This window comes from Phascolarctos cinereus, unplaced genomic scaffold (genome assembly GCF_003287225.1).
Source record: "Phascolarctos cinereus isolate Bilbo 61053 unplaced genomic scaffold, phaCin_HiC Scaffold_5;HRSCAF=322, whole genome shotgun sequence".
Lineage (NCBI taxonomy): Eukaryota > Metazoa > Chordata > Mammalia > Diprotodontia > Phascolarctidae > Phascolarctos > Phascolarctos cinereus.
In genome coordinates, this window is record NW_027555958.1 from 71,175,388 (window position 1) to 71,202,514 (window position 27,127).

At 35.6% G+C, this 27,127-nt stretch overlaps 1 protein-coding gene across 1 annotated transcript in view; it reads left to right on the forward strand.

Moving 5' to 3' along the window:
- PLPPR5 (phospholipid phosphatase related 5) overlaps positions 1–27,127 on the forward strand; it is a 175,677-nt gene that overhangs the window by 116,906 nt on the left and 31,644 nt on the right. The window contains exons 4-5 of the mRNA XM_020999640.2: positions 11,491–11,667; positions 17,849–17,968. Coding sequence (XP_020855299.1) covers positions 11,491–11,667; positions 17,849–17,968 — 297 coding nt within the window. The remainder of the gene's footprint in view (positions 1–11,490; positions 11,668–17,848; positions 17,969–27,127) is intronic.

Below are 27,127 nucleotides of genomic sequence, written 5' to 3' on the forward strand. Positions count from 1 at the left end.
AGAAAACTTTATCTCTCCTTGCTGTACACACAAAAACCTTCACTTGACCCACATATATGTGTGCATATATAAATATATGCATATATATACACGAACATATATAAAGATACATATATACACACATATATACACCAAGAGACATAGATATATGGATTTATACATACACATACATACTATCTATGGGTCAAGTGAAAGTTTTTTATATACAAATACACAGAGAGAAGTACACAGACACATATGCATATGTATAAATATATATACACATGTATATATAAAGGTAATGTTATACACACTATCTATATCTTTCTACACACACATATACACACACCACGCACATGCACACATATTTGTCTTTTCCTCCACTCACTGAAAAAGCTATGGATACTTGGTGCTTCCACTTCAAGATTTTGATCTTTATATATGTATACTCCTCCCCTGTGGATCATGTCCCCTTAAAAATATTAGCAAAGATAGAAACTTATTGTGGAGTTGCTCTAAGAGTTCCTAGTCTAGGTTAGAAATGGCCCATTGTAGCCCTTGCCTAGACCTTTAAGATCATCATCATCATCATCATCATCATCAATATCATCATCTTCTTCTTTCTCCTCCTTCCTCTCCTTCTTCTTCCTCCTCCTCTTTCTTCTTCCAGATGTGTATACTGTAAAGATGTACACACATGCACATATATATACATATATAATATATATATGCATATATATATATATATATATATTCACAAACATACATATACATTGGAAAGTAGTCTCAGAGAGAAGACAATCACAGCTGTGGGGAAGACTGAGGCTTGACATGGTCAAATGACTTACAGGATGCCTCATCACCAGTAAATGTAGATCATAGAATTTAGATCCCAGCTATTAATGTTGAGTGCAGTTGGGGTTTTTTTTCTGTTCTATTTTTCACTGCCTTTCAGCATCAAATGAGAAAGACGTAACTGTTATCTGCTGTCCTTGAGCACTTGGTGCCTGAGTTACTTTGAAATTATGCTGCAAACTTGTTTTCTAACTTGGTAGATAAGGGTGTATACCACAAGAAATTGTTTTTTAAAAATAATGCAGGAAGGATGCTGGAATTGATTGCTCATGTTTCCTTGGTTTCTAATCCAGTAATGAAATTAAAGAGGCCAGATGCCCAAACAGATCCCACATAAGTCTCATATAGATGGTTATGTTATTTAATTTTTCCATCTCAGATTCAATTACTAAATACCTATTACATGTGAAGCATATATATGTGCATATGGAGTATGGTAGGCATGCCCAAGACTACCTTAATGTGCTAACACCACCCTTCCCATAGTAGGGCTGCCAAGGAACCAGACCCCTTTAGGAGAAAGGCAGCTTTCCCATTCTCTGGGGATCTCTGCTGCTACTACTCCTTCAGCTGCTTTCTTCAAGAGGGCATGATCCTCAGTGGATATCAGACTCAGGTCACCCTGAGTCTATTCTTTTCTCAACCTTCACACCAGTGGTGGGGTTATCACCAAACTATCTTGTAGCTAGTCAGGATGATAAATTTTTACCTAGGTCTATTGTATCTGGATTAGATTTTCCATGCTGCCCCCATCTGTTCTTTATTATCAAGTCCTGTTATAAATTTAGATCTGGAAGCCCATCTCATTCAATGCCCTTATTTTACAGATGGGAAAACTGAGACACAGAGAGATTTGGGGACTTGCTGATGGTGATAAACAGGTAATAAAGGGCATAGCACAGAGTTGAGGCATGGTCCTCTAACACTAGATCCATTATTTTGTCCACTGCACCATGTTGCTTTCTACTCTTCTCTTGAATAAGGGAAAGAATTTGCCTCTATTTGGTATTATAAGTATCATATCTGTGCTTTTATTCATTTACTACTTTCATATCTACAAAAATTTTGGCCTGACTATTACTTTCACAAGGCAAAAAATAGAGAAAGATAGAAAGAAGCAACAGAAAGGCTAATAGGAAAGGCAGTGAGTTATCAATCTAGGCCCCACTATCAATCCTTCTTGGGCTTTGGCACACACCACATAAAAACAGATAAAAGTAGACAAGCTTTAGATAAAAGTAGGCAAGCTAGTAAGTAAAGTGGCTAAGTGGACCAGTGAATAGAGTGTAGGACCCAGCCAATGAAGATATGAGTTCAAGTTCTGTTTTAGACTGTTATTGGCTAAATGACCATGGATGAATCACCTAACCAACCTCAGCCTCAATTTCCTCATCAGAAAACTGGATATAATAATAATAATAATAATAATAATAATAATAATAATAATAATAATAATAATAGTTACTCTCCAAGTTTCTTGGATAAAGTGAGATATCTTATGTAAAGCCCTTTGCAGACCTTAAAACATTATACAAATGCTAGCTATGATGATGATGATGATGATAATGTATAATTTCAATAATAAGCTTTACCCTACTTCTTTTACCCTTGTCTTCCTTTTTTCTAAGTGTTCACAGAATCACGTAATCTCAGAGTTGAAACAGACATCAGAGGCCATATACCAATACATGAATAAGGATCATTCTACTAGATACCAGGCTCTTCTTTTTTTCTTTTTTTTTAATATTTTATTTTCCCAATCACATGTAAAAACAATTTTTAACATTCTTTTTTTAAAAAATTGAGTTCCAAATTATCTCTCTCCCTCTCCCTTTCCCCTACTCTAAGATGGCAAGTAATTTGATAAAGGTTATATTTGTGCAGTCATGCAAAACATTTCTATATTAGTCATGTTGTGAAAGAAAACACATACCAAAAAAAATAATAAAGTTTAAAAAAGGATGTTTCAATTTGCATTCAGACTCCATCAATCCTTCTCTAGAGATGGATCACATTTTTCATCATAAGTTCTTTGGGATTGTCTTAGATCATTGTATTGCTAAGAATGGCTAAATAATTCACAGTTGGTCATCATAAAATATTATTTTACTGAGTATAATGTTCTCCTGATTCTGCTCACTTTACTTTGCATCAGTTCACATATATCTTTCCAGGTTTTTCTGAGATCATCCTGCTCATCATTTCTTTTTTTTTTTTTCCGGCTAGACAATGGGGTTAAGTGACTTGCTTAGGGTCACCGAGATAGTAAGTGTCAAGTGTCTGATGTCGGATTTGAACTCAGGTCCTCCTGACTCCAGGGCTGGTGCTGTATCCACTGCACCACCTAGCTGCACCCTGCTCATCATTTCTTATAATACAATGATATTCTGTCACAATCAGATACCAGTATTTGTTCAACCGTTACCCAATTGATGGGCATCCCTTCAATTTCCAATTCTTTGCCACTACAAAAAGGGCTACTTTAAATATTTTTACACATATGGGTCCTTTTCTTTTTTGTTTTTTATCTCTTTGGGATACAGAACTAATAGTGGATACCAGTCTCTTCTTGAAGACTTCCAGTGGGGGCACACTCACTACTTCCTAAGACAACTCATTTTGCTTTTAGATGGACCAAATTGTTTGGAAAGTTTTCTGATATCAAGCCTCAACCCGTCACTCTACAACCTGCACCCATTTCTCCCAACTCTGTTTTCTGGGTCCAAGAAGGAAAGTAAAATGTATCTTCCTTAGATAACCCTTCAAATTGTTGAAAACAAGGATAAAGGAAGGAAAGGAAATAAACATCTAAGTACCTACTTACTATGTGCCAAGCTCTGTGCCAAGAAATTTACAATTATTATCCCATTTGATCTTCACAACAACCCTGGGAGGTAGATGTTACTATTATATCCATTTTACAGTTGAGGAAGCTGAGGCAGACACAGGTTAATTGACTTACCCAGAGTCACAGAGCTAGTAAGTGTCTGAGTTCAAATGTGAACTCAGGTCTTCATGATTCTCGGCTCAGACCTCAATCCCCTGTGCCACCTACCCTCCTCAGTTGTAAATTTTACCATTTCCACCCCACCCCTTCCCAAGATGGGTTAGTTTTCACGTTTCTAAGCTAAGCATGCCCCATTTCTCCAAATGATCTTTATATGGCAGGGTCTCCATTTCTACCATGTTGGAAATCCTTTTCAGGGTATGTTGCAGCTTAATGTTTTCCTCTCTAAAATTCATTACCTGAACTGAACACAACACTTCAGATCGATCCGTCAAGAGGCATTATTAAGTGTCTGCCTGCTATGAAGTAGGTATTTAACACAAAAACAAAACAAGAGTAGCTTGTATTTATTTAGCCCTTTAATAGTTTGCAAGGCACATTTTACCAAGGATCTCACTTGGTGCTCACAACGACCCTGCAAAGTAAGTATTTTTATTGTCATCCCCATTTTATAGATAAACTGAAACAGGCTGTAGCCTACCCAGGGTCACATAGCTAATACACATGTGAGGCAGAATTTGAACTCAGAAGTTCCTGATTTCAAGTTCAGTGTTCTATCCAATGTGACACCTAGCCTCTTAGGAAGCAGTCCCCAATGCCAAGGACTACATTTCTGAAAAAAAGGATAGTTAAAGATTTATGCAAACAATAGAGTGTATTGTCTCTGGTGAAAAGGGAGCAATGAACATCCAGAATAAATATGCAAAAAAGTGTCCAAAGAGTGAACAAATGTTGAGCTTGAAATCCAATAAAACTCCAGCATATATATACACACACACATATATATGTATACACACACATATATATGTATGCACATACACACATACACACACACATACACACATACACACACACACACATATATATAAATGTGAAATGCTGTCTAGTCTTACTTCTGTTGCCAATAAGCAATTATTAAGTGGTTACGATGTGCCAGGGTTTATTATGCTAAGTGCTGGGGTTACAAAGAAATGCTATCAAGGAGCTCACAGTCTAATGGGGGGGGAACTGGATAAATTGGAGAGAATCAATCGGGGAAAGGACTAGAATGAAAGGTGATGAGGAATGGCTTCTTGTCGAAGGTGACATTTTTGCTGAGCCTTGAAGGAATCCAGGAGGCAAAGATGACAAGGAGAGCATTCCAGGCATGCAGGACAAGCTATGAAAAAGCACAGATTAGAGAGATGAAGTAAGGAAGTGTAAGGAGGCCCGGCGCCATTAGATTACACAGTATATGGGGATAAGAGGGAAAGAAGATTTCAGAAGCCTGAAAAAATAGGGGAGGGCCAGATTGTGAAGGGCTCTGAATACCAACCAGAGAATTTTATATCTGATCTTGGAAATGATAGGGAGTCACTGGAGTTTACTGAATAGAAGGATAATGTGATTGATCTGCACATTAAGAAAGCTAATCTAGCAGCTGAGTGGGGGATAGAATGGAGTGAAGAGAGACAGGCAAGGAGGCCAAGCTGCAGGCTGTGTCAATAGTCCAGGAAAAATGAGAACTTATATCAGGGTAGTAGAAATGCCTGAGGAGAGAAAGGGGTATATATGAGTGATGCTGCACAGGTAAAATCTACAGAACTTGGCATAAGATTGGATATGAGGCGTGAGAGAGAATAAGAAGTGAAGGATGACAACTAGATTGTGAGCCTGGATCAATGGGAGCATGTTGATATCTTTGTCAGTAACAAGGAAGTTCAGAAGTGGGAAGGGTTTTAAAGGAAAGATGATGAGTTCAGTTTTGCACATAATGAATTGAAGATATCTATTTTGAGATGTCAAATAGGTAGCTGGATATGTGAGACTGGAGTTGGGAGAAAGGGTACGGCCAGATTAATAGATCTGAGAATCATCAGAATAGAGATGATGATTGAGTCCATGGGAATTGAGGATCTTGCCAGTGAAGCACTACAGAAACAGAAGAGAAGAGGGCTCAGGGCAGAGTCCTGAAGGATGCCCACCATCAGTAAGCATGACCTTGATGTAGATCCAGCAAAGGAGTCTGACAAGGAATGATCAGACAGGTAGAAGAAACACCAGAAAAGTGTCACAGAAACCCAGAGAGAAGAAGGTAGCAAGGAGAAGAGGGTGATCAACAGTGTCAGAGTCTTCAGAGAGATCCAGAAGGATGAGAACTGAGAAAAGGCCATTAATTTTGACAGTTAAGAGATCATTGGTAACTTTGGTTGAAGGATGAGGTTGAAAGCCAGACGCTGGACAGTTAAGAAGAAGATGAGAGAAAAGGCATTTATAATATTGATTTTTGTTACATATATGTAAATACAAATATAAAATTCATTTCCTTAGATTCTACTCAATGTTCAATCTTGTTGAGATATTTTTGATCCCACTTCAATGATCCCACATGTTAGCTTTCATTCCCAGATTCCTTCAATCTCAAATTTGACAAGCATGCCTTCTTTGACGTTATTTAAGTCACTGATAAAAACGTTGCCAACACAGGCCCAATGACAGATCCCTGAGGTACGACATTAGAAGTCTCCTTTAAGATGGACAGTAACCCATGGATGATCCTTACAAGCTATTCAACCAATTTCTAATCCAGCAAACTGACTGTATACATACATATATATATATATATATATATATATATATATATATATATATATATATATATATATATATATATGTATATATATGTATATATATGTATATATATATATGCTTCACCTCACAAACAAAACTAACATGAGACAATTGTGAAATCACTGCTGAAATCTACATATACTCTCCCTTCATTATTCCTCTGATCTACCAGTAACCCTATGAGATTAGTTTGACATAACCTATTCTTGATCAAGATATTTTGGCCTTTTTGAATACTATTCTCTTTGCAAATATTTACAGATCTTTCATTTAGTAATGTCCATAGTTTACAGAATTCACCCATGTCCCTTTTCCCCCCCAAAAAATGTGGACATTTGCCTTTTTTTCAATCCTGCAGAGCCCTTCTCATTCTTGGCAATCTTTCCAAGATCACTGACAGCAGTTTGGCAATGACATATTTCAATTCTTTCAACTAATTTGCATTATTCAGACTCATGAGCTAGACTGAAGTATATGTTTAGCATTATGACTATCATGAAGAAAGATGAAGATTAGGAAAGTTCCATCAGAGTTATAGTTAATTTAACAAGGCGATTGCTCAAATTTTCTCTTATCTACTCTCCCATGGCAGACCTCAATGCTATGTGCTGTCTAATACAAAGTCAGAAAAGGCATGCTCCCTATGCTTAGTGAGTATTGTAATTATCATAATTATATGTATACACACATACATATATATATATATATTTGCATAGGTACAAATATACGTATTTTGGTTTTTTAGTCTCTTCCTTCATATTCCATCTATCCTACACACATTCTTATCAAAGTAAATGTATCGATCACTTCCTTAGTTTAGACCAAAACATCACATTAACAGCTCAAGGGATTTCAGCCAAGACAGTGAAGCTCCCATTCCCCACAGAGGTCTGAGTTTTGTGTGGCACAAAGCACCCAGGAACTTGCATTATTCCATATCGATTATTTAAATATTCCTGCAGTTGCTTCTGGCAATTATGAAAGGCATAAAAATTTCCCCCAAAAAGTCAAACAAAATGATTGCTAAGTTTCATAAAAATCTAAAATGGCAACTATATAATAGTAACTCCTTTTCCAATCAAGTGTAGAAGTTATAGGTCCATGTGTTTTGACTAAGCCCAAGGTAGTAATGGGAAAGTACACCATTAGTGTCATGGCCTTTAATAATTAATATTCTTTTAATAGAAATATGGTGTCCAAATTTTGCTGTCGAAGCCAACTCTCTTGTTCATAGACAATACTATCCACCACTTCAAAAAATAAAAAGTAAAAGAGGTATGTTCCATAGATTTGCAAGAATAAGCCTACATATAAGAAGACTTAAATTATAAACTATTGCAGGAAAGAACTTGTTGGGTTGGGGAGAAATCAAGTTACTGATAAGCATAAAAGTTCTTAACTTCTAGACTTCTTAGAAAAGGAGGTTAATTGTCACTAATTCATCCTTATGACCATATGTGAGGAAGCCAGAGGTCTAGGTGTCTATTCATTATTTCTAAAGCTATTACATTTTCCCCCTTTATAATTGTCTTGTTGTAATTCTGACTCTGCTAAATATTACATACAACAATTAAATGAGTATAATTTTTAATAATGTAAAGGCAAGTTTTGGCACTAGAACTAAATCCTAAAGACATAATACAAAGTAGTGTCAGTTTTGAATATTAGACTGATTTAAAATCAGCTCTTCCAAATCTGATTTCATAAGTAAGTTAATAAGCTATGATTATTTCCATGTTCTCCAATTCTATAATTGAAACTGATCCAAAATTGTAGTTTTCACTGAATCTCAGAGCTATGTGAAGACTTCAGTGGTACTCTAATTTAACCCATACCTTAGAAGAAATCCCTCTATAACATCTAGAATGAGTAATCATCCAGCCGTCAGCTGAAGACCTACAGTGAAAGGAAATTAGCTGTCTCATTAGGCACCCCATTGTACTTTTTCATTTTTCAGTCATTTCAGTCATGTCCAACTCTTTGTGATGCCATTTGGGGTTTTCTTGAGAAAGATATTGGTGTGGTTTGCCATTTGCTTCTCCAGATCATTTTACAGATGAGGAAACTGAGGCAAATAGGTTTAAGTGACTTACCCAGGGTCACACAGCTAGTAAATGTCTGAGGTCAGATTTGAACCCAGGAAGATGAGTCTTCCTGACTCCAGGCCCGACACTCTACCCACTATTACACCTAGCTGCCCCCATTATTTTTTTTAGAAAAGTCTAATTGTTAAAGTTGTTTTTCTCCTTCATAATGAGGGAAAATCGGCTTCTCATTAACTTCTATCTATTGCTCCTAGCTCTGTCCTTTGAAACAAACACATTTGATAACAGAATTTGGATCAAAAAGATGTCAACAGACTAGAATGATGGGTCAAATTTAATAAGATGACATTTAAAAGGGATCAGTGGAAATTCCTAGACACGATTCAAAGAATCAACTTTACAAGGTCAGGATAGAAGAGATTGTTTCATTCTTCACACCTACCTCTATCCCTAGTGCCTAGCACAGTGTCTGGCACATAACAGGTGCTTAATAAATACTTGTTGATTGATTGAAAATGTACTTGCACAAGAATTTTTGTTTAAAAAATATTATTGGTCTAAAAATTTAATATAAGATGACAATGTGATATTGAAATCTAAAAAAGAGAAAAGGGAAAGGAAAAAGAAGAAAAAAGAAAGCAATTTTTAACTGTAATAATATAAGCAGAGTGTTCAGAGCAAGGAAGATAACAGTTCTGCTCATTACTCCCTATCTGGTATATTCTATTTGATTATGAGCACCAGATTTAATTAAGAAATAAATTACCTAAAAGGCTTCCAGAAGACAGTGACCAGAGTGGCAAATGTACCCAAAATAATACAGTACCCAAAAAATTGTTGAAACAACCAGGAATGTTTAGCCTAAAAAAACCAAAATATTTAGGAGAGCCCGTGAACGTTGTCTGCAAATATTTAAATGGTTGTCATGTGGAGGAAGAATTAAATTAAATTTGTTCTATTTGGCTTCATCTTATTAGATTTGGCCTCTTATTCCAGCCTATGGAAATCTCTCTTTAGAAAAAAAGCCCTGACTCCGTAATCTAATGTATTTGCTATTCTTCCCATTTCTGTTGCATCAATAAATTTAATAATTTAGCCAACTACGTCTTCATCAAATTTATTGATAAAAATGTTGAACACAAAAGGATAAAGAAAAAAGTGCTCTCTTGTTCCGCTAAGATCTTCCCCTAGATCATTTCCAGTCATTAATAATCACTTTTTGGGGTCAATCAGCCAATTACTTTTTTTTTAAGCAATTGGGGTTAAGTGACTTGCCCAGGGTCACACAGCTAGTAAGTGTCAAGTGTTTGGTCTGAGGCCACATTTGAACTCGGGTCTTCCTGACTCCAGGGCCGGTGCACTATCAACTGCGCCACCTAGCTGCCCCTCAACCAGCCAACTATTAATCTACCTTGTGGTAGTATCATCTATCTCCCTTCTCTTTACATTGTCCCCAAGAGCTTCATAGTCAAGTGGTTGACAAAGTAAATGTCATGCTTTATTATCAAGTTTATCTGCTGGTTCTATAGTTCATCAATCAATCAATAAACATTTATTAAGTACCTACTATGTGCCAGGGACTGGGATAAGCACTGGAGATACAAAAAGAGGCAAAATACAGTCCCTACCCTCAAGGAGCTTACAATCTAATTGGACCTATCCAATTATTTAGTTCATCATTTTCTCCCCGATCAACTTGTCTGAAATATATCCCATCACAGTGTTGCTTCATTTTTCCTGCCATTGATTCTTTCACAAATGTTTCTCATGTTTCTAGATTCCCACTTCAGGATAGTATAACTTTGATGCATAGTATTATTCTGCCACCACTGTTATCCAGTATTTTTGATATGGTATACTTTTGCCTATGTGCATTTTCTAATTGATATATAATGTTGGATTCTATAGCATATGAGGATCAGTTGAAAAAAGTGGGACTGGAAAGGGTAGTCTTAGAGGGATATGACAGTTGACTATAAATATTGGAAGGGCTGTGATATGAAAGAGAGATTAAGCTTGACCTGCTTATCCCCAACATGTAGAATATTATAGTTGGAAAAACTCTCCATTTCCTGTCAAAGAACTTCAGTTTGAATCCTAGCTTTGTCACATGTGATCTTGGCTAAGACACCTATGTTTTCTGGACTTGATTTCCTCATCTGTAAAATGAAGGGATTATACTGCATCAACTCTGAGGTCCATTCCATTCGTAAGTCAAAGATCATATATCCTTCAAGAATAGAGCTAGCAAAGGATTATATGTGAGTTATATAAAAATGGGCAGAAGATGAAAATAAGAAAATTTACACTTAAGTTAAAACTTCCTAATAATTGTAGCTACATAAAAGTAAGATTGAATGCCTTGGGACCTTGCTATTTCCCTCTCACAAGGTCTTTAATCAAATGTTAAGATGAGCACAGATTTGGTGTGATATTTATGTCTTGTTTGGGTATGTTTTTGCCTAGTTGGTTGGACTCTGAGGTCAATCCTAATGTTCAGATTCCATAATTTTGTCCTTTCTGAGTATGAATACTGTACAGACATGGATTATTAATGAATATTTTTTAAAAGGATGTCACAGGGTAAGTAAAATTAAATTATTGCTATCATTTCACCTATGCTTTTGTGGTTAATTTCATTCAAAATATCAATAAGCTTAATTTTCTAATATTAATCAGACTTTATGGACATATTGATGTATTATGCACATATATTTTTCATAGAACATATGTAAGAAATAATATAGTATACTAGATAGACGGCTGGATACAGAGTCCAAAGACTTGGGTTTAGATCCTGGTTCTCCAACTTCTTTCTTGACCTTGGGAAAGTAACAACTTGTCTAGACCTCTGTTCTCTCATCTGTGAAATGACAGGACTAGACTACATGACCTCTGAACTCCCTTCTGCTCTGAATTGACAGAATTATCTTAGATTGGCAAATAAACTGCTTAGTATCTTAGTATCTTGTCCTTTCTCATTTGTCTTTTCAGATGTACATTACCAACACCATAAAAGCCAAAGGAACACGACTTGCTAAGCCAGTTCTCTGCTTGGGCTTAATGTGTTTGGCCTTTCTTACTGGACTCAACAGAGTAGCAGAATATCGAAATCATTGGTCAGATGTGATAGCGGGTTTTCTTGTTGGAATATCTATAGCAGTATTTTTGGTGAGTATTTGAGGCTAATTTTGACACATTTGCATTGATGCAAGTGGACTTGCATCCATTTTAAGAAAATGAGTGTGGAAATACCTATACTAATTCTCACTTTGGTATGTAGAAATTAAAATATTACAGGGCCTGTGTATAGTTTTTCCCTCATTCTTTCTGATGAAGATTAAACTGCATTTCTAAATCACATGACTTTGAATATGTTTTCCTGAACCGAATTTCTATATAAAATGAACTCAGGCTCGTGTAATCCTTAAAAATGGGACAGACTTAGGAATTCATAAAATCTAAACCAACATTATTTTCCTACAGGTGTAAGGCTGCCTGGTTGTAATAGACAGAATACCGGACTGAGAGACACATGGCCTGTATTCAACTAACAGCCCCTCCACCTTATTAGCTATGTAACCATGTCCATGTTGATTAACCTCTTTGAGCTTGTTTCTTCAGAGGCAAAATGAGGATAATAATACTTATATAACCAAACTCATGGGGATAGTGTGAGGAAAGTACTTTGCAAAGTACACACCATTATATAAATGTGAGTTGCTATTATTTTTAAAATTCAATTTTATCTTATTTTCAGCTCCCAGCTCTGTGACATGATTCAATTCATTTCAAAACAACAAACATCCATGAAGGGCTGACTATGTGTAAGAGTCTGCCTTAAGCCCCGAGGCGAAGATACAAAAACAAAAATGAATTATTAAGAGGCAGCTACTGGACACAGTGGCTAGAGCTCTGGACTTGGAGTCAGAAAGTCCTGAGTTCATTTTCTGCTTTACTCTTAATAGCTGTGTGGCCCTAGGCAAATCACTTAACCTCTTTATGCCTCAGTTTCCTATATGTAAAACAGGGAGAACAATATTACCTGCCTTAAAGTGTGGTAAGATTCAAATGAGATTACTTATTTAAAGCGCTTCGCAAACCTTAATACACTATATAAGTCCTACATTAATTATCATAATGTGATTATTAATGAGTCCTCTTCCTCAAGAAACTTATCAGGTTTTATTGAGGAAATACAATTTGTCCACAGATAAGTAAATACAAAACCTCTACAATCTAATAGAAAGTAAACTGACGAGGGGGTTAAAGTGCTAATAGTGAGAGCGATTTGGAAAGTCTTGTGTAAGAAAAAGTGTGTGACCTGTCTTGAATGATGAGTGCTATGGAGATAGGATTGATACATAAAATGCGATTTGATTTATTATTAAAAGGGCCATAATGAACCTGAAAAATTAAGGAAGGCTTCATGGAAAAAGCAATTCATTTTGTGGTAGAAGATAGAATAATTTTCAGAAGAAATTCATTTATAGAGGTGAATAGGGCAAATACAAGGAAGAAGTTAGGAAGGGAGGGCGTTCCAGATTAAGGGGACTATCAGTGAAAGGCACTGGTAGAGAAGGGAATGAAATGTTATATACTAGCAATGGCTAGTAAGCCACCTTCACTGGAAAAAAGTTCACATGAAGGGGAGTAATATGAGGATGGCATGCATAATGGTTAAATAGAAAAAAAAACCTGTATCAAGTAAGAAAATCTGGTATTTCTAGTAATAATAATAATAATAATAATAATAATAATAACTAGCATTTATATAGCTCTTCAGTTTTGCAGAGTACTTCACCAAGGCTATCACATTTTCTCCTCACAACAACCCTGTGAAATTGGCACTGTTAGTATCCCCATTTTACAGATGAGGAAACCAAGGCAGACAGCAGTGAAACGACAGCTAACAATGCCTAAGATTAGATTTTTAACTCAGTTCTTTCTAACTCCAGGTTCAAGACTCTATCCACTATGTCCCCTAGAGAACTGGTCTAAGTCGATCGCTACTTCCTTGATATATGATGCCTAACCTCTCTGGCCTCAGTTTCCTCGTGCGCAAAATGAAGTGGTTGGATAGAATAGCTTCTAGTGTCCAGTCTAGATCTAATATATCTATTATCTTACAAAATGATTTTCAAAAACAATTTCAAAGAAAGGAAAGCTGAATTCTTCAGGCTAGCTTGTGTCCTGGAGCATCCATATGGCACAAGCAGTACTTTGGAGGCTTCTTGTAAACAAATATTTAAAATCCACTGTGGTTTTTAATATTTTTTTTAAAAAGCCTGGAGGGAATGCTTCTGTATCACAAATGTTCTTTTCCAGATACCTTTTTTTTGGTAACTATGAATTTTTGTATTTTAAGTGTTTCTTGAAGTGGACCCCATCTGCTTCCATTGACTACCACTAAATGTTTATCCGTAAAGCGATGATTTTGAATCCTGATTTCCTAATCTGAGCTGTTTACAGTATTCTCACAAGGTTTCTGGAATTCTCAAACACTTCTGAAACAAAATTTGTTTTAATTTTAACCCAACCTCCCTGTCTCTGTCAGTGGCATGGACCCTCTCCAAATTACCCAGGTTCAACAACACTGAGTCGTCTTTAGCTCATCCTATTTGTTGATGCTCCGTGATGAGTCAGCCACCAATGCCTGTAATTACTATCATAGGCATGCACATTGAGAGCTGTGTGTATAGCGGCACACCTGGGGAAACATTCCCATTGGTTCTTTTATGGGCCAATAGGCATGCTTCCCAGGGATGTGCCATTATACTCATCTTAGTCTATGCTTGCCCATGATTTTCAAAACCTCCCAACCAAACTCACTGACTTTAAGCCTTTTCAGCAGGTGGCCCTCCTCACTCTCTCAAAAAGCCTCAGTGGCTCCCTGATTTTACAATATCAATTCAGTTAAATTCAACAGGAAATCAAGTATGTACTAGCCTTCAATGTTAGCTTTAAATTGGCCACACACTACTTTTTCAAGCTCCTTTCCTATCATTCATTAATTCGGACTCTCCACTCCAATCATCATTGTATTCCCCTCAAACAAACCACATTCATTTTCCTCTTTATTCATGCATTCACATTTTCCTCTGTCCAGAGTATTTTTTCCTTTATCTAGCCTAGTTAGATAATGGCCTGCTCAAGTCTTTTGGAGGCAGAATGGGAAAAAAAAAAGACTACTGGGTTTGGGAGTCAGAGAGCCTAGTTTCAAATCCTGACTGCACTATGTGCTATCTATATAATCTTGGACCAATCACACAATGTCTCTGGGCCTTAGTTTATTCAAATGGAATAAAAGGGGATTGAATTAGATGTTCTTTGAGTTTTCTTCCAGCTCTAAATCTATGCTCCTTTTTCTTCATGAAGCTCTCCTCCTGACCATTTCAGTCCTCATTTATGGAGTCTCTCTTTCCAGCTGTAGTCAGTGGTAATTTCTTTTAGAGAAGGGCCCATGTCTTTGACTTTTCTACGCCCCACACCACCCCCAATTTCTAGCACAATAAAGTGAATAACAAGGATTTGAACCTGTGTTCTCTGGCACCTGACCTAGCATTCTCTGTGGTCTCCTTCAGTGATTCTAACAGTTGCATCTTGTAAATATGTGTTTTTGGCCACAGAGCATGAGGTGCTAGGGGAGGTACAAAGATTAGAGTCCATTCCCTTATGGTATGATAAAACACAAGCACAGATAGCTATAATGGCTAATCTTACATGGTAAGTACAGCGGATGCCTGTGAAATTAAATGCTATTTGGTTTTGGACAGGGAGAGATGAACCTGGGGAATCAGAGAACATTTCAAGAAAAAAGGAAATTTGCTTTGTGGTAGCAGCTAAACAGAAATATCAGGGAGGAAATCACTTCATGTGGGTAAATGGTATTTTGAAATCTCTAAAATCTTTTGACCTGAAATTGCATGATTCAATTAAACAAATATTTGACTGCCTTTTATATGCAAGGTACTGTGCCCATATCTGATATTGTGTATTATGTGCAGAAGATATGGCAATGAATAGATATATTAGCTATCCTCAGGGAGTTGACAGTCATAGGATCACAGTATTTAAGAGATGGAAAAGAGTTTAGGAATAATGTCGTCAAGTCCTCCCAGGTTACAGATGAGGAAACTAGGTGCCAAAGCAGTATCTTCAGCTTCTTCTTCTGACTCCCAATCTAATGATGTTTTCTGCTATACCACTTTGACTTTTCAGTGGAATTAGGAAGGAAACAAGCATTTATTAAACACCTACTGTGTGCCTGGCACTGTGCTAGAGGCTTTACAAATATTATCTCATTTGATCCTCACAACAACCCTGGGAGGTAGGTGCTATTATTATACCCATTTTACAGTTTAGGAAACTGAGACAAACAGAGGTTAAATGACTTGCCAAGGGACACACAGTTAGTAAGTGTCTGAGGCCGGATTTTACTCAGGTCTTCATTACTTTAGGCCCATAGTCTTTTCTCCATTATATCACCTAGCTTTCTGTTTTAATGAACATTTAAATTAGATTCAATTGACATTTATTAAACCTCTATTATGGACCAAACAGTACAAAGTTATGTGGATACAAAGACCTCCTCCCCTCAAAAAAAGCAAATATTCCCTGCCTTCAAAGAGCTTGTATTTTCCATAAATCCTACTCTTAAGGATCTTATATTCTCTGTAGGCAATAAATCTAAACATAGATAACTAAATATATTGTGATTTCAGGAGGAAGAGAATATAACCAAGTGGGCTGGTAAATGGAGTTAAGAAAGGCATTGCAAAAGTGCTGGCATTGGAATTGAATCTTGAATGAATTTTGGAGTTGTGAGTGCCTTAGTGAATAGGGAGTACAACCAAGCTATAGGCCACAGCTAGTGAAAAGGCACAAAGATGGGAGATGGGAGCACATTTAGGTAGGAGGAGAAACAGTTCTGCCTATTTGGCTGGAGCCCACAGTATGTGAAGGTAAATAATGTGAAATAAGTGGATAGGCAGATGGGAGCCAGATTATAATCAGAATTATTTTTCCCTAATAATTCTTTTTTAAAATGGAACAGATTCTTAGCTACCTAGGATGATTTTCGTATAGTCTAGCTTTAAGGTATAAAAGTGCCTTGAATAACTTACTGCTTGAAGACCTTTCTAGTCATGTGATTTTGTAGGAGATGTGAATATACACATATGTGTATATGTATGTATATATACAGTAACTTCAGTGATATATGTATGGCATTGGAATAGATTGAATATCCTCATTGGAAATGTCTGTGGCAATAAATGAATAACAACATGCAAAGATATTTTTCTCAGCTATTTGCACTCCATGATGTGGTTTTATTATCATGCAGGGTAATTTTGTTTATAAAACTGGAGAGGAACCAAAAATCTAATTGGCCTTTAGAGAAAATTTGGTGGTAAGCCTTCTTAAATAAAAGGCTTCCCAGTAGAGACTTTTGAAATTTTATGATTTAAATTTGTAATTATACATTAAACATTTATGAAAAAGGATTGCCATATTCTAATCGTACATGAGTCGAACTTTTTTTCCTGTTTCACTACAGAACATAATGAAATAATCATTTTAAAATAATAGATAAATACAGAGAAAAGTAGACAGTATATTATACATTAATTGGCATAAGGCAGCATTAATGAGCATATTGGTCATGTCACTGAAATTAAATTCTGCTACCACAATAAATATTCTTAAATGAAATTGAAACCAAGACGACATAAGCAATTGGTACCAAGATTGATTTCCTTCATAGAATCTCTAGTTTCAGCAGTAACCCAGGTGAGCTGTTGTGAAAATGCCAGATATGTAGAAGAAATTTATAAACAGATAATAAAAATTATTACTAAAGGGGAAACTGCTGAGTTTGTGGAGGGTGCCAGTTGTAAAATGGTTTATAGTGAATGTGATACTCTTAGAGAGATGTGAAATGAATCCCATTTAGATTGTGAGCTACATTAGGAAATGTCAGTTGGCTGTTAATGTGCATAAGGTTGTGATGTTCTTGAATTGATTAGGGTACCAACAGCATTGTAACCATCCACATTTAGTTAGAAAATTTTGAGAATCAAAGTCATTATTAACTGAATGGTAGAGCAAGTGACAATATTTATTTCCTGTGTTATGTAATACTTGGATAAAATTTTATTTATTATTAAAGCCTACCAGACATATTCAGAGAGGATAAATGGGACTTTTTAACTCACTCCTATGGAATCTTTCGAAAGCAGTTGAATATGCTGTTATCTTAATTAGAATTGCCAACCCATTAGGCATAGATATCACAGAAAGTGATCACTTTGGATGTGATTTAATGGTAATTATTTTCTGTAACTTCTAGGTCGTATGTGTGGTAAACAATTTCAAAGGAAGACAACCAGAAAATGAACACATACACATGGACAATCTGGCACAGATGCCAATGATCAGCATTCCTCGAGTAGAAAGTCCCTTAGAAAAGGTAACATCTGTCCAAGTGATTCATCATTTACATTCTAAACCACGATTGTTATTTGGGGCAAAGTTGCTCACATTTTTTTTTGTTTATCTGGAGAGTCTGCTCATTTTACCAATGGTTTACCAAAACAATATCTGAGTAGAATTCAGTCCAATATAAGATTAAACAAGGTCCTGGACCTAAAGAGATGACTGTGGAACATATTTATTCTATTGAAAGGGCTTCCTTTTGCAGAGAGAAGCATGGATACATATATATAAGGTAAAAAAAAAAACAACTCAAGATTCCTTGATACCTTCAAAATACCTAATATCTGCTGGTCAACCTTACACAGAAAAGGAAAGATTTAGAGAAATCTTGAGATGATATTCATTTAACACAAATTTATTAAATGTTCACTATGTACATGACAATGTTAGGGATATGAAATGGGAAAAAACCATTTTAAAGGGGCTTATAATCTAAGAGGATACACAACACACATATACACAGCTATAATGTGAGGAACTGAAACATGAGGCTAGGGTTTGGGTGTGTGGGGTGGGGAGGGAAGGAGTGGTAGGAGCAAAATAAGGTGTTAAAGCTCAGTATGTCTGAGGGGTGCTTGAATCTAGTGAAGAATAATGCAGGGGAGATAAGTTGGGAAAGGTAGGTTGAAACCAAATCATGGAGGCCTTTCAATACTGGCCTAATGAAAACATCAAGTTGAAATTCTAAGAAAATATCTGATATCATAGTAAATAATTAGAGAAAAGAACTCAGTTAACAAGCCCCAAATTGTCTTGTTTTGTTTTGAGTTTAAATAGGGCATCAGGTTACTTTATCCTAAGGACCATGTAAATATTAAATGGCCTTTGTTATTTCAAGAAGAATAAATCTTTAGATGGGTGTGCATTTGCATTCTAAAGTATTTTATGATAGAATAAAAATGAACTTTAAAATTTCAACAAGCATTGATTTCAAGGGGGAAATACAAGCAAGGAGGAAATTTCATTGCAGTATTTCAGAAGGAATAAAGTCAGATATGGAAAATAATTTTTGTTCTAAAACTACTGTATTCCACTTGAGATAGAATAGTTTTCAGAAGTGAATATCATATATTTTGTTCCCTAGAAAATTGCTCCTTGTTTCTTCACAGGAAAATCACAGACTGGAGAAAGGGTTTAAAAAACATTTTTCATGAAAATAGGGCAACTGTGATGATTTATGCCTTTTCTTTTTCACATGCAAATTTTATATGATTACATAATAGAGAATCTACTTTTACAAAATTTGAGTAAATATTTATACTAGAGATGGCAATTGCCTTCAACTAACATTATCAGAGAAAGGCTCCATCAAAGTCAAAGCTCCATCACTGACCTCTAAAAATGTTAATTGTTGACAATAATGATGCAATAAAAATGGTTTCATTTATACATCAATATTTTGGTGGATCCATGATCTCATTCATACAAATGGTCTTATTAATAAGGACCAAGTACTAGAGATCTTCCTCTTTAAATATTTCATGGACACCATTGCACTAGGTCTGGCTCTATTATCCCTCATTTTTACTAATGACTTTTAAAATCTCTCTTGGAGATATATTGAAAATTCAGCTTTCATGTCTTTAAAATTTTCTCACCTCCAGCATGGATTTCTTCTGTATGTATCTGATTGGCCCAGTCTGTTATCATTTTGTTAATATCATTTCTACTTCCTTATATAACCCTGAGGTGTGAGCTGATACAGACCCAATGTATTGGGTTCACTGTCATCACTGATGAGGATCCTGGAAGGAAATGGAGTATCTAGTCATCTGTCATCTATTTGTTGCCCTTTTGGTTTCTTATATAAGTGCCCAGGAGATGATCAATTAAGGGAAAATGAGACCATAGAAATCAGCATGATTTTTATGGTCTCATTTTCCCTTAATTGATTTTTGCTCTTCTGTGAGATAAGATATTGAAGTCTTTCATCTTCTCTTTTAATGTTTTTACAAATGATCTGACATTCATTGTTACCACTTTGTTATTATCTCTTTCTGGCACTCATAATCATGGTCATTCTTTCTTGCCATGTCTCTCTGGTATTTGTAATCACCATTGTTCTTTATCATCATGTCTCTTTGTGTATGGTCATCAAGGATCAAAATGTATGTTGAGTTGGTTTGGAGAACCTTGTAGAGTTCCTCTATTTCTTCATGCTATGCGATAGATGTTGGCACATAAACTTCAACTATTTTTATGACATGTGCATTATAAGGTTAAAAAACCAAAGATGACTAAATTTTTTTGTTGTCCTTGGGCACTTGACAAAATCAACTTTACCAGTTCTTTCATTCACCTCTCAAAAGGGAATTCATGAGCAATCCTATTCAGCTGTAACTTACTTAAATCTCTGGTTTCATTTCATAGCAAAAATATCAATACGGATATTGTTTAATTCCATCAGTAATATATTATGTCATTAGACCTTTGACAACAATCTCACATTTAGGGTATCATTAGCAAAATTAAGGTTTACAAATGGTCTCAAAATCCTATGATTCTTAACTCCCTCTGTGTGAAAAATGAATATTTCTATCCCCTTTTCTACTTCCTCATCCAGCAACCAGCCAGTGTGGGAAATCTCTCTTAAAGATTTCCCCATGCCAAGATCTAATCAGACAGTAAAATAAATTCTAAGTTTGGGCTAATGAGTATATTCCTTCTCATTATGATTGCTCAGACAAATCTAGGGAAGTGTTGATTCTCTCTTCTGTCAAAACAGGTGATATGGAAATTGATGTCTTTTTGACCAAGATTTGGGTGAACCAAGTCATGTACTCCAAGACCCTCATTTTAATATAGACCACCTTCCATTGTGTTAACCAATCAGAGTTGATTGGTATCGCTCAGGAACACCTACTCTTTGAAGGGAATATGAACTGTGACCCCACAGCCATGAGCGGCCTTTGATGTAAGAGAGATGGCTAAATGACCGTCATTTTTATTAATAAACATGCTGGCCTTATTAATACAATGATTAAATTTCCCAGAAACTATGTATCTCAGAATATTTTAATTGTCAGATCAGCCTTCTTTTGTTAATCCACCAATGTCAATGGCAGAGTACAAGAGGACACACAAAACTGAGGGCCATGTTAAAAACCTGTCTATGGGAGATCAATAGGGCATAAGATCTGGGGAAGAGCTTTTTATATTCTATTAGGCTAGATCTTAGCAAACTGACATAATCTTATCAGTAGGATAACATGTTGGAGTGTATAGATCACTGGACTCAAAAGTCAAGAAGACCTGAGGTCAGATCTTCTCTCAGATACTGCTAACTGAGCAAGCCACATCACCATGGGTCTTAGTTTTATAATCTGTAAAATGAGAGGTTTGGAGTTGATGATTTTATATTCTTTTCCAGCTCTCAATCTGTGTTCCCATGACAATATTAAAGTCTTCTCAACTTGTTAGGCTTTGTCAGAATTTGTGATCCACTGACATAACCTTAGAGAACCCAGAATCACCTCCACGCTAAAATAAGATATTAGAGGATTTTATGGAAGGTGTTTATAACCGGTTTTTTTATTGTCATTAGATATTTAAAATACTTCATTATATTCTTCAAATCATTCACTCATTCAGTTTTCTTTCATCAAATAGTAACTATGTACTTACTACATTCAGAGATTAATTTCTATTGCCATATTTTTAATAATTTCTGGCTGAGTTCAGATGGCTACTCTTTATTTTGATTCTGATAATTGGGGGCAGAGGGAAGGCTTATGATGGATGCATGAACTAATTTTAATGCATTTGGAGTAAGAGAAACTGGGTCTGAATCTCACTTCTGCCACCTGCTGCCTGTGTGATGACACCTTTCAAGGTCTCATTTTACTTCAACTCTAAAACAAAGAGGTTAAATTAGACGATCTTCCTTCCAGCTCTAAATTTGTGACCCTATGGCACAGTACACAAAGCTAGCATTCTATGCTTAAGACCTGCAAGGAGTAAATAGGATCATGGGATTTTAAATCTAGAGTTTTTAAAAAATCTTAAAGGTCATATAGTCTCTCTCTTTATTCTATAGATAGCACAACTAAAGCCTATAGTGGGCCCTGGCTTCTTCTAAGACTCAGCTCAAATCCCACCTTCTGCAAGAGGCTTTCTCTGGTGTGCCCCCATTGCCAGTACCTTTCCCTTGGAGATAAACCTCCCATTTACTCTATATGTATCTTGTATACGCAAAGTTCTTTGCACATTGTCTACCTTGCTAAAATGTAAGTTCCTTGAGATCAAGGACCATGTTTTTGTCTTTCTTTATATTCCCCAGCTCTTTGCATAGTGTCTGGATCATAGTAATGCTTAATATATGCTTATTTACTGTTGACTATACTATACTATAATACATAGCCTCCATGTTTTGGAAATATATCTTTTTCCATACACATTGATCCTGGCAGTTGATGGATAGAAATTACCTAGGCTCATCTTGCAAATTGCTCTTTAGAGCTAGTAAAAGAATATTCTACAAATCTTTGATGATGTTGCTTGAAATAGCAAAAGCTCAAAATCAATGGCAAAAGGTTTGCTGATGCTTCATTAGCTTATCGTTTTCCAGTTGTCAGTTTTATTCAAAAAAGGCAAAGGTTTTCTTTTAGAAAACATATACATTCATCAAGTCCCTTCTATTAAAGATGATTTTTATAAACTATAAATTACAGGATAATTATAGCATACAGGCAGTCTTTAGTTTCATGACAGCTATAGATAATTTAATTATATACCATATGTCCAATTACTATATTTTATGGGGCAAATTCATGGTTCATCTAGAACCATGGTGAGCTTTGAAAGTTATAATATTTGCATTTAAGGAAATTGTCCAAAAGTTATCCATGAAAATATGCCCAGTATATACTCATGCCCACTAAATACCATGGACTTATTTTTGTAGGATTTTACTTGAAATACATACATATACATGTATTATATATTTTATACAAATTAGTGGACTGCCCAACCATTCAACCTTTAGGATCACCAAAAAGTTTACTCAAACAAAATAAGAGGTATTTAGAGATATTGGGGGCTATAAATTGCATGTAGAGATAATCTTATAATAATTATAATTATAATTATAATAATGATAACAGTATTTTCTAACTATCAACTTTAATCATTTCAACCTACTCCCCAGTCCTGCCCTGTATGTGACGTAGGAAGAGAGGTGGAGGGACAGCTTTTTTTCTCTCTCACATACCCATTGACACATGTATACATACATACATACATACATACATACATACATACACATTTCTCTATGTATAAATAACTTCTATGGCTACTGTTTGTTTTCCAAACTGACAATGTGCCTACCATGTACGTACAATATAACAAGGAAATTCGAATTTGACAGATTATTGCTTAAACAACAACTCCTAATGACTATTATTTCTTCCTAAACTTCCACTTTCATCTCCAAGTGTAGCCTTTCACACTCCATCCAACACCATGCAATTTGCAAAAAATTTGAAACCATTTCCAGACAAATATTTTACTTTGAGGGTAGACTGGTCCCACAATTAAAATAAATTATATACAACAGGTTATACGCTCCTATCTAAATATTATTGGGAAGACTGATCAACTACAGAGGAATCAGATACCTTGCATTCAGAGGAGTTCCAATTCCTTTAGAACCATTTTGAAAAGCAGTGGGAAATTAATTATATTTATGTATTAATATGACCAACGCAAAGGGGGAAAATCTGTGCTTGAATTATGTTAAACTTGAATTATATTTAGGATTATGTTAAACTATGGCTACTAAAACAACAACAATAATTTTAGTAACCATTAATGAAAAATAATTCATCTATTCTGTCAATTCAAATGATTAGACTTAGAATAAAAAAAATCTGTCAAAACCAGTAGACCAAGGGAAAAATGCAAAAAAAAAAAATTGTTTTGCTGCATTTTTTTCAATTTTTATCCAATTGTATTGGGATATTTGAAACAGATACAAAATAAATCCTGCCTTAAATTTTATACCTAAGAGATGAAAACTGTAAGGTACTAACTTTAACCATAATTAAACAGGAAACAACCATCATAAACATTTGATACATAGCTCCAGATTCTTTCTCAATATATGTCCTTGGTATTCATTCCTCACTCCAGAAGTTTACTTGTGCTTTCAGACTTTGTCCTTATCCAATACATTGCAATATATTGTGTATCTGACAACATTCTAGAATCAAGTAAACAAGCATTGATCAAGCAACTGTTATATGCCAAGCTCTGTGCTAAATTCTGGGGATACAAAGAAAGGCAAAAAAAAAACTCACAAAAAGGGAAAAATGAAGAAAAATAAACAGACTTGTCTCGAGGAGTTCACAATCTAACAAGGGAGATAACACATAAACAGATGTGTACAAACAAGACACATTCAGGGTAGAGGGAAAATAAACAACAGAGAGAAGGCCCTGGAATTAAGAGGAATTGGGAAAAGGTAGTTTAATTTTAGCTAGGATGTGAAGGAAGCCAAGAGATAGAGATGAGGAGGGAGTGAATTCTAGCTGTGGGGAATAGCCAGGGAAAATTCATGGATTCTCGTGGGCAGAACAGCAAAGACGCCAGTGCTGCTTAAATCTTTTTCACCTACTGTATTGCTGTCATGGAGGCAGCTATTTGAACTGAACTATAAGTAACTTAATAACAACAATGGCAGACTACAAGGTTACAGCTCCCAGAGGTAGCTTGAATTCTGGCAAACCATTTCATGAAAAAGAATTACTTGCCTCTTCTTGGTCCTTCTTGCCCTCTGAACTCTACACATCAAAGAGATTGAAAAGTGTGTCAGTGAAGCTGATGTGGCATTTACACAAAGGGAAGTAATGGGCATTGTGTTACTCTAGCCCAACCCATTTGAAACACAGGTGGGGAGGGCTGTTTGTTGTTGCTGCTGCTGCAATATATATATATATATATATATATATATATATATATATATATATATATATATATATATAGAGAGAGAGAGAGAGAGAGAGAGAGAGAGAGAGAGATTATACAAACACACATGTATATTTATATATATATGTTTATGTATATGTATATTATATACATATGTGTATATATGTATATGTGTATATGTATATATAATTATATATGATAAAACAGAATACAAAAATAGTTTTCTACAAACTGAAGGTTTAGATGTAGCTCTGGCCACTGCCATTATAATGGCTCTACCATTAGCTCTACTGTTAGTCTTTATGTCTGATGTCCCCAAATAAGTATCAAATATCATGAGCTATAAAAGTGGTCATTAAATGGAACTATTTGCTTAAGAATACAAACAATTTATCTGGCACTAGGAAATATGGAGGACTGAAAGTCATATACAAAATTCTCTAGTTTCATAATGATCTTATATTGATTTTTTTTTCTTTTCTTATATCCTCTTGAAAGAAAATTGCTATCAAGACTTTAGGAAAAATTCATTAATATATAATTGATTGAACATCTTTCTAACTCAATAGGAAGACTATCTGACCTTTTAAAAAATTTCCTTATCATAATGAATAAGATAGATAAAGAAATAGTTTATTTGTATTCAGATTGTAGGATCATAGTTCTAGGATTGGGAGGGACCAGCTAGTGAAGAGGCTAGCTAGTACAACCTGCTCATTTTACAGATAAGGAGGGCAATTAGTTGACTTGGAAAAAGGTCACAGGAAGGAAAAATTCAGAGGACTATATTTGAAACCAGGTCTTTTGACTCCAGAGCTGTCCCATAATCCTTTAAAGCAGTCCAATGAATGATTCCTCAGTACCTACAAATGACAAGGCAATCAAATATACTATTTAGGTTTATGCTAGTTCTGTTTTTTTTCTAAATTAGATCTGTGATGTCATTGATGTCAGCAACTACCAAAGAAAGAATTCCCTCTTCCAGTACAGATTAGCAACTGTTCTGTATCTTGTGGGCTCAGTTACCTGTATCATTGAATGGTTATGTCATTTGTCCTGGGTCACACAGCCAGGATGTGTAAGAGACAGTACTTAAACCAAAGTATTCATGACTCTATGGCCAACTCTCTATTCACCACATTACTGACGATGCTACCACATATCATCTAGAAAAAGACAAAGATCTTTTATAAGGAGAACATTGTTTTGATCTTGAATTAGTTGGAAGAGAAGAAATAATCTTGTAGAGCTAAAAGTAAAATCTATATCACCAATAGGACTTAGGACATGAAAACTTTAATAGCATTAAGATAATTTTAAAATTATTTAAGGCTAATATCTAGGATCTCCCCAAAAATGGAGATAGAAAGGTTTTCACTGCCATATAAGTCAGATGTTGGACAGATATTTATTTCTGACACACAAAAAATGCTAAAAAAAAAGACACAAAGAACTCATCAGACACGTTAACAAAAAGACTTAAAATGGGATACAGAACTTATAACTACACGTAGTTATCAGAAAATCTCATCAGAAAATAAAGTAGTTTTCAGAATCTCTGAATAACCATTGTTATTTTTCATGTTGTTTCTGTACTGCCCAAACTCCCAGTCTACGTCTTCTAGCAAAGTGGGTCATGTTTAGGTCCATCCTTTTGTTATGGTTATCTTCTACAAGAGGACTAGAGTGATTGCCATGGACTCCTCCCCTTCTCACCAATCAACTCAGATCAAAATAACGCGGAACCTGAAGACTTCTTGACCTAACAATTTTGTCTCCATCCCTTGACATGAAGGGCCTACCTCAGAAAAGATAGACTGTTCACCTAAGACCATAAAAGAGTTAACACAAAAGAGATGGCCTAAAACTTAGCATCAGGCTCCTCTTTATAGGATATGTACTTTATCTGCCTTGTGGTCATGGCCACATGGTAGCCAGGGTTGGGGCTACAGCAAGTGATCCCTTTTTCTCATCCCTCATGGAAAATGGCTCAAAATAATCCACAATCTGTGGTCAGAAGACAAGAGCAGTAAGGATAGGGTCACTCTCTTTTAAATTCACATTGAATAATCAGCTTTTCCTGTTCAGCAGATGTCATCTCAAAGTGCCAGGCCTTTTCAGTGTTGATGCATCACTAGCTAGATACCACGAGGGTAGTCAGAAAGGTTTTCACCCGCAAGTGTGAATCACCAACTTACTAGAATCCCTA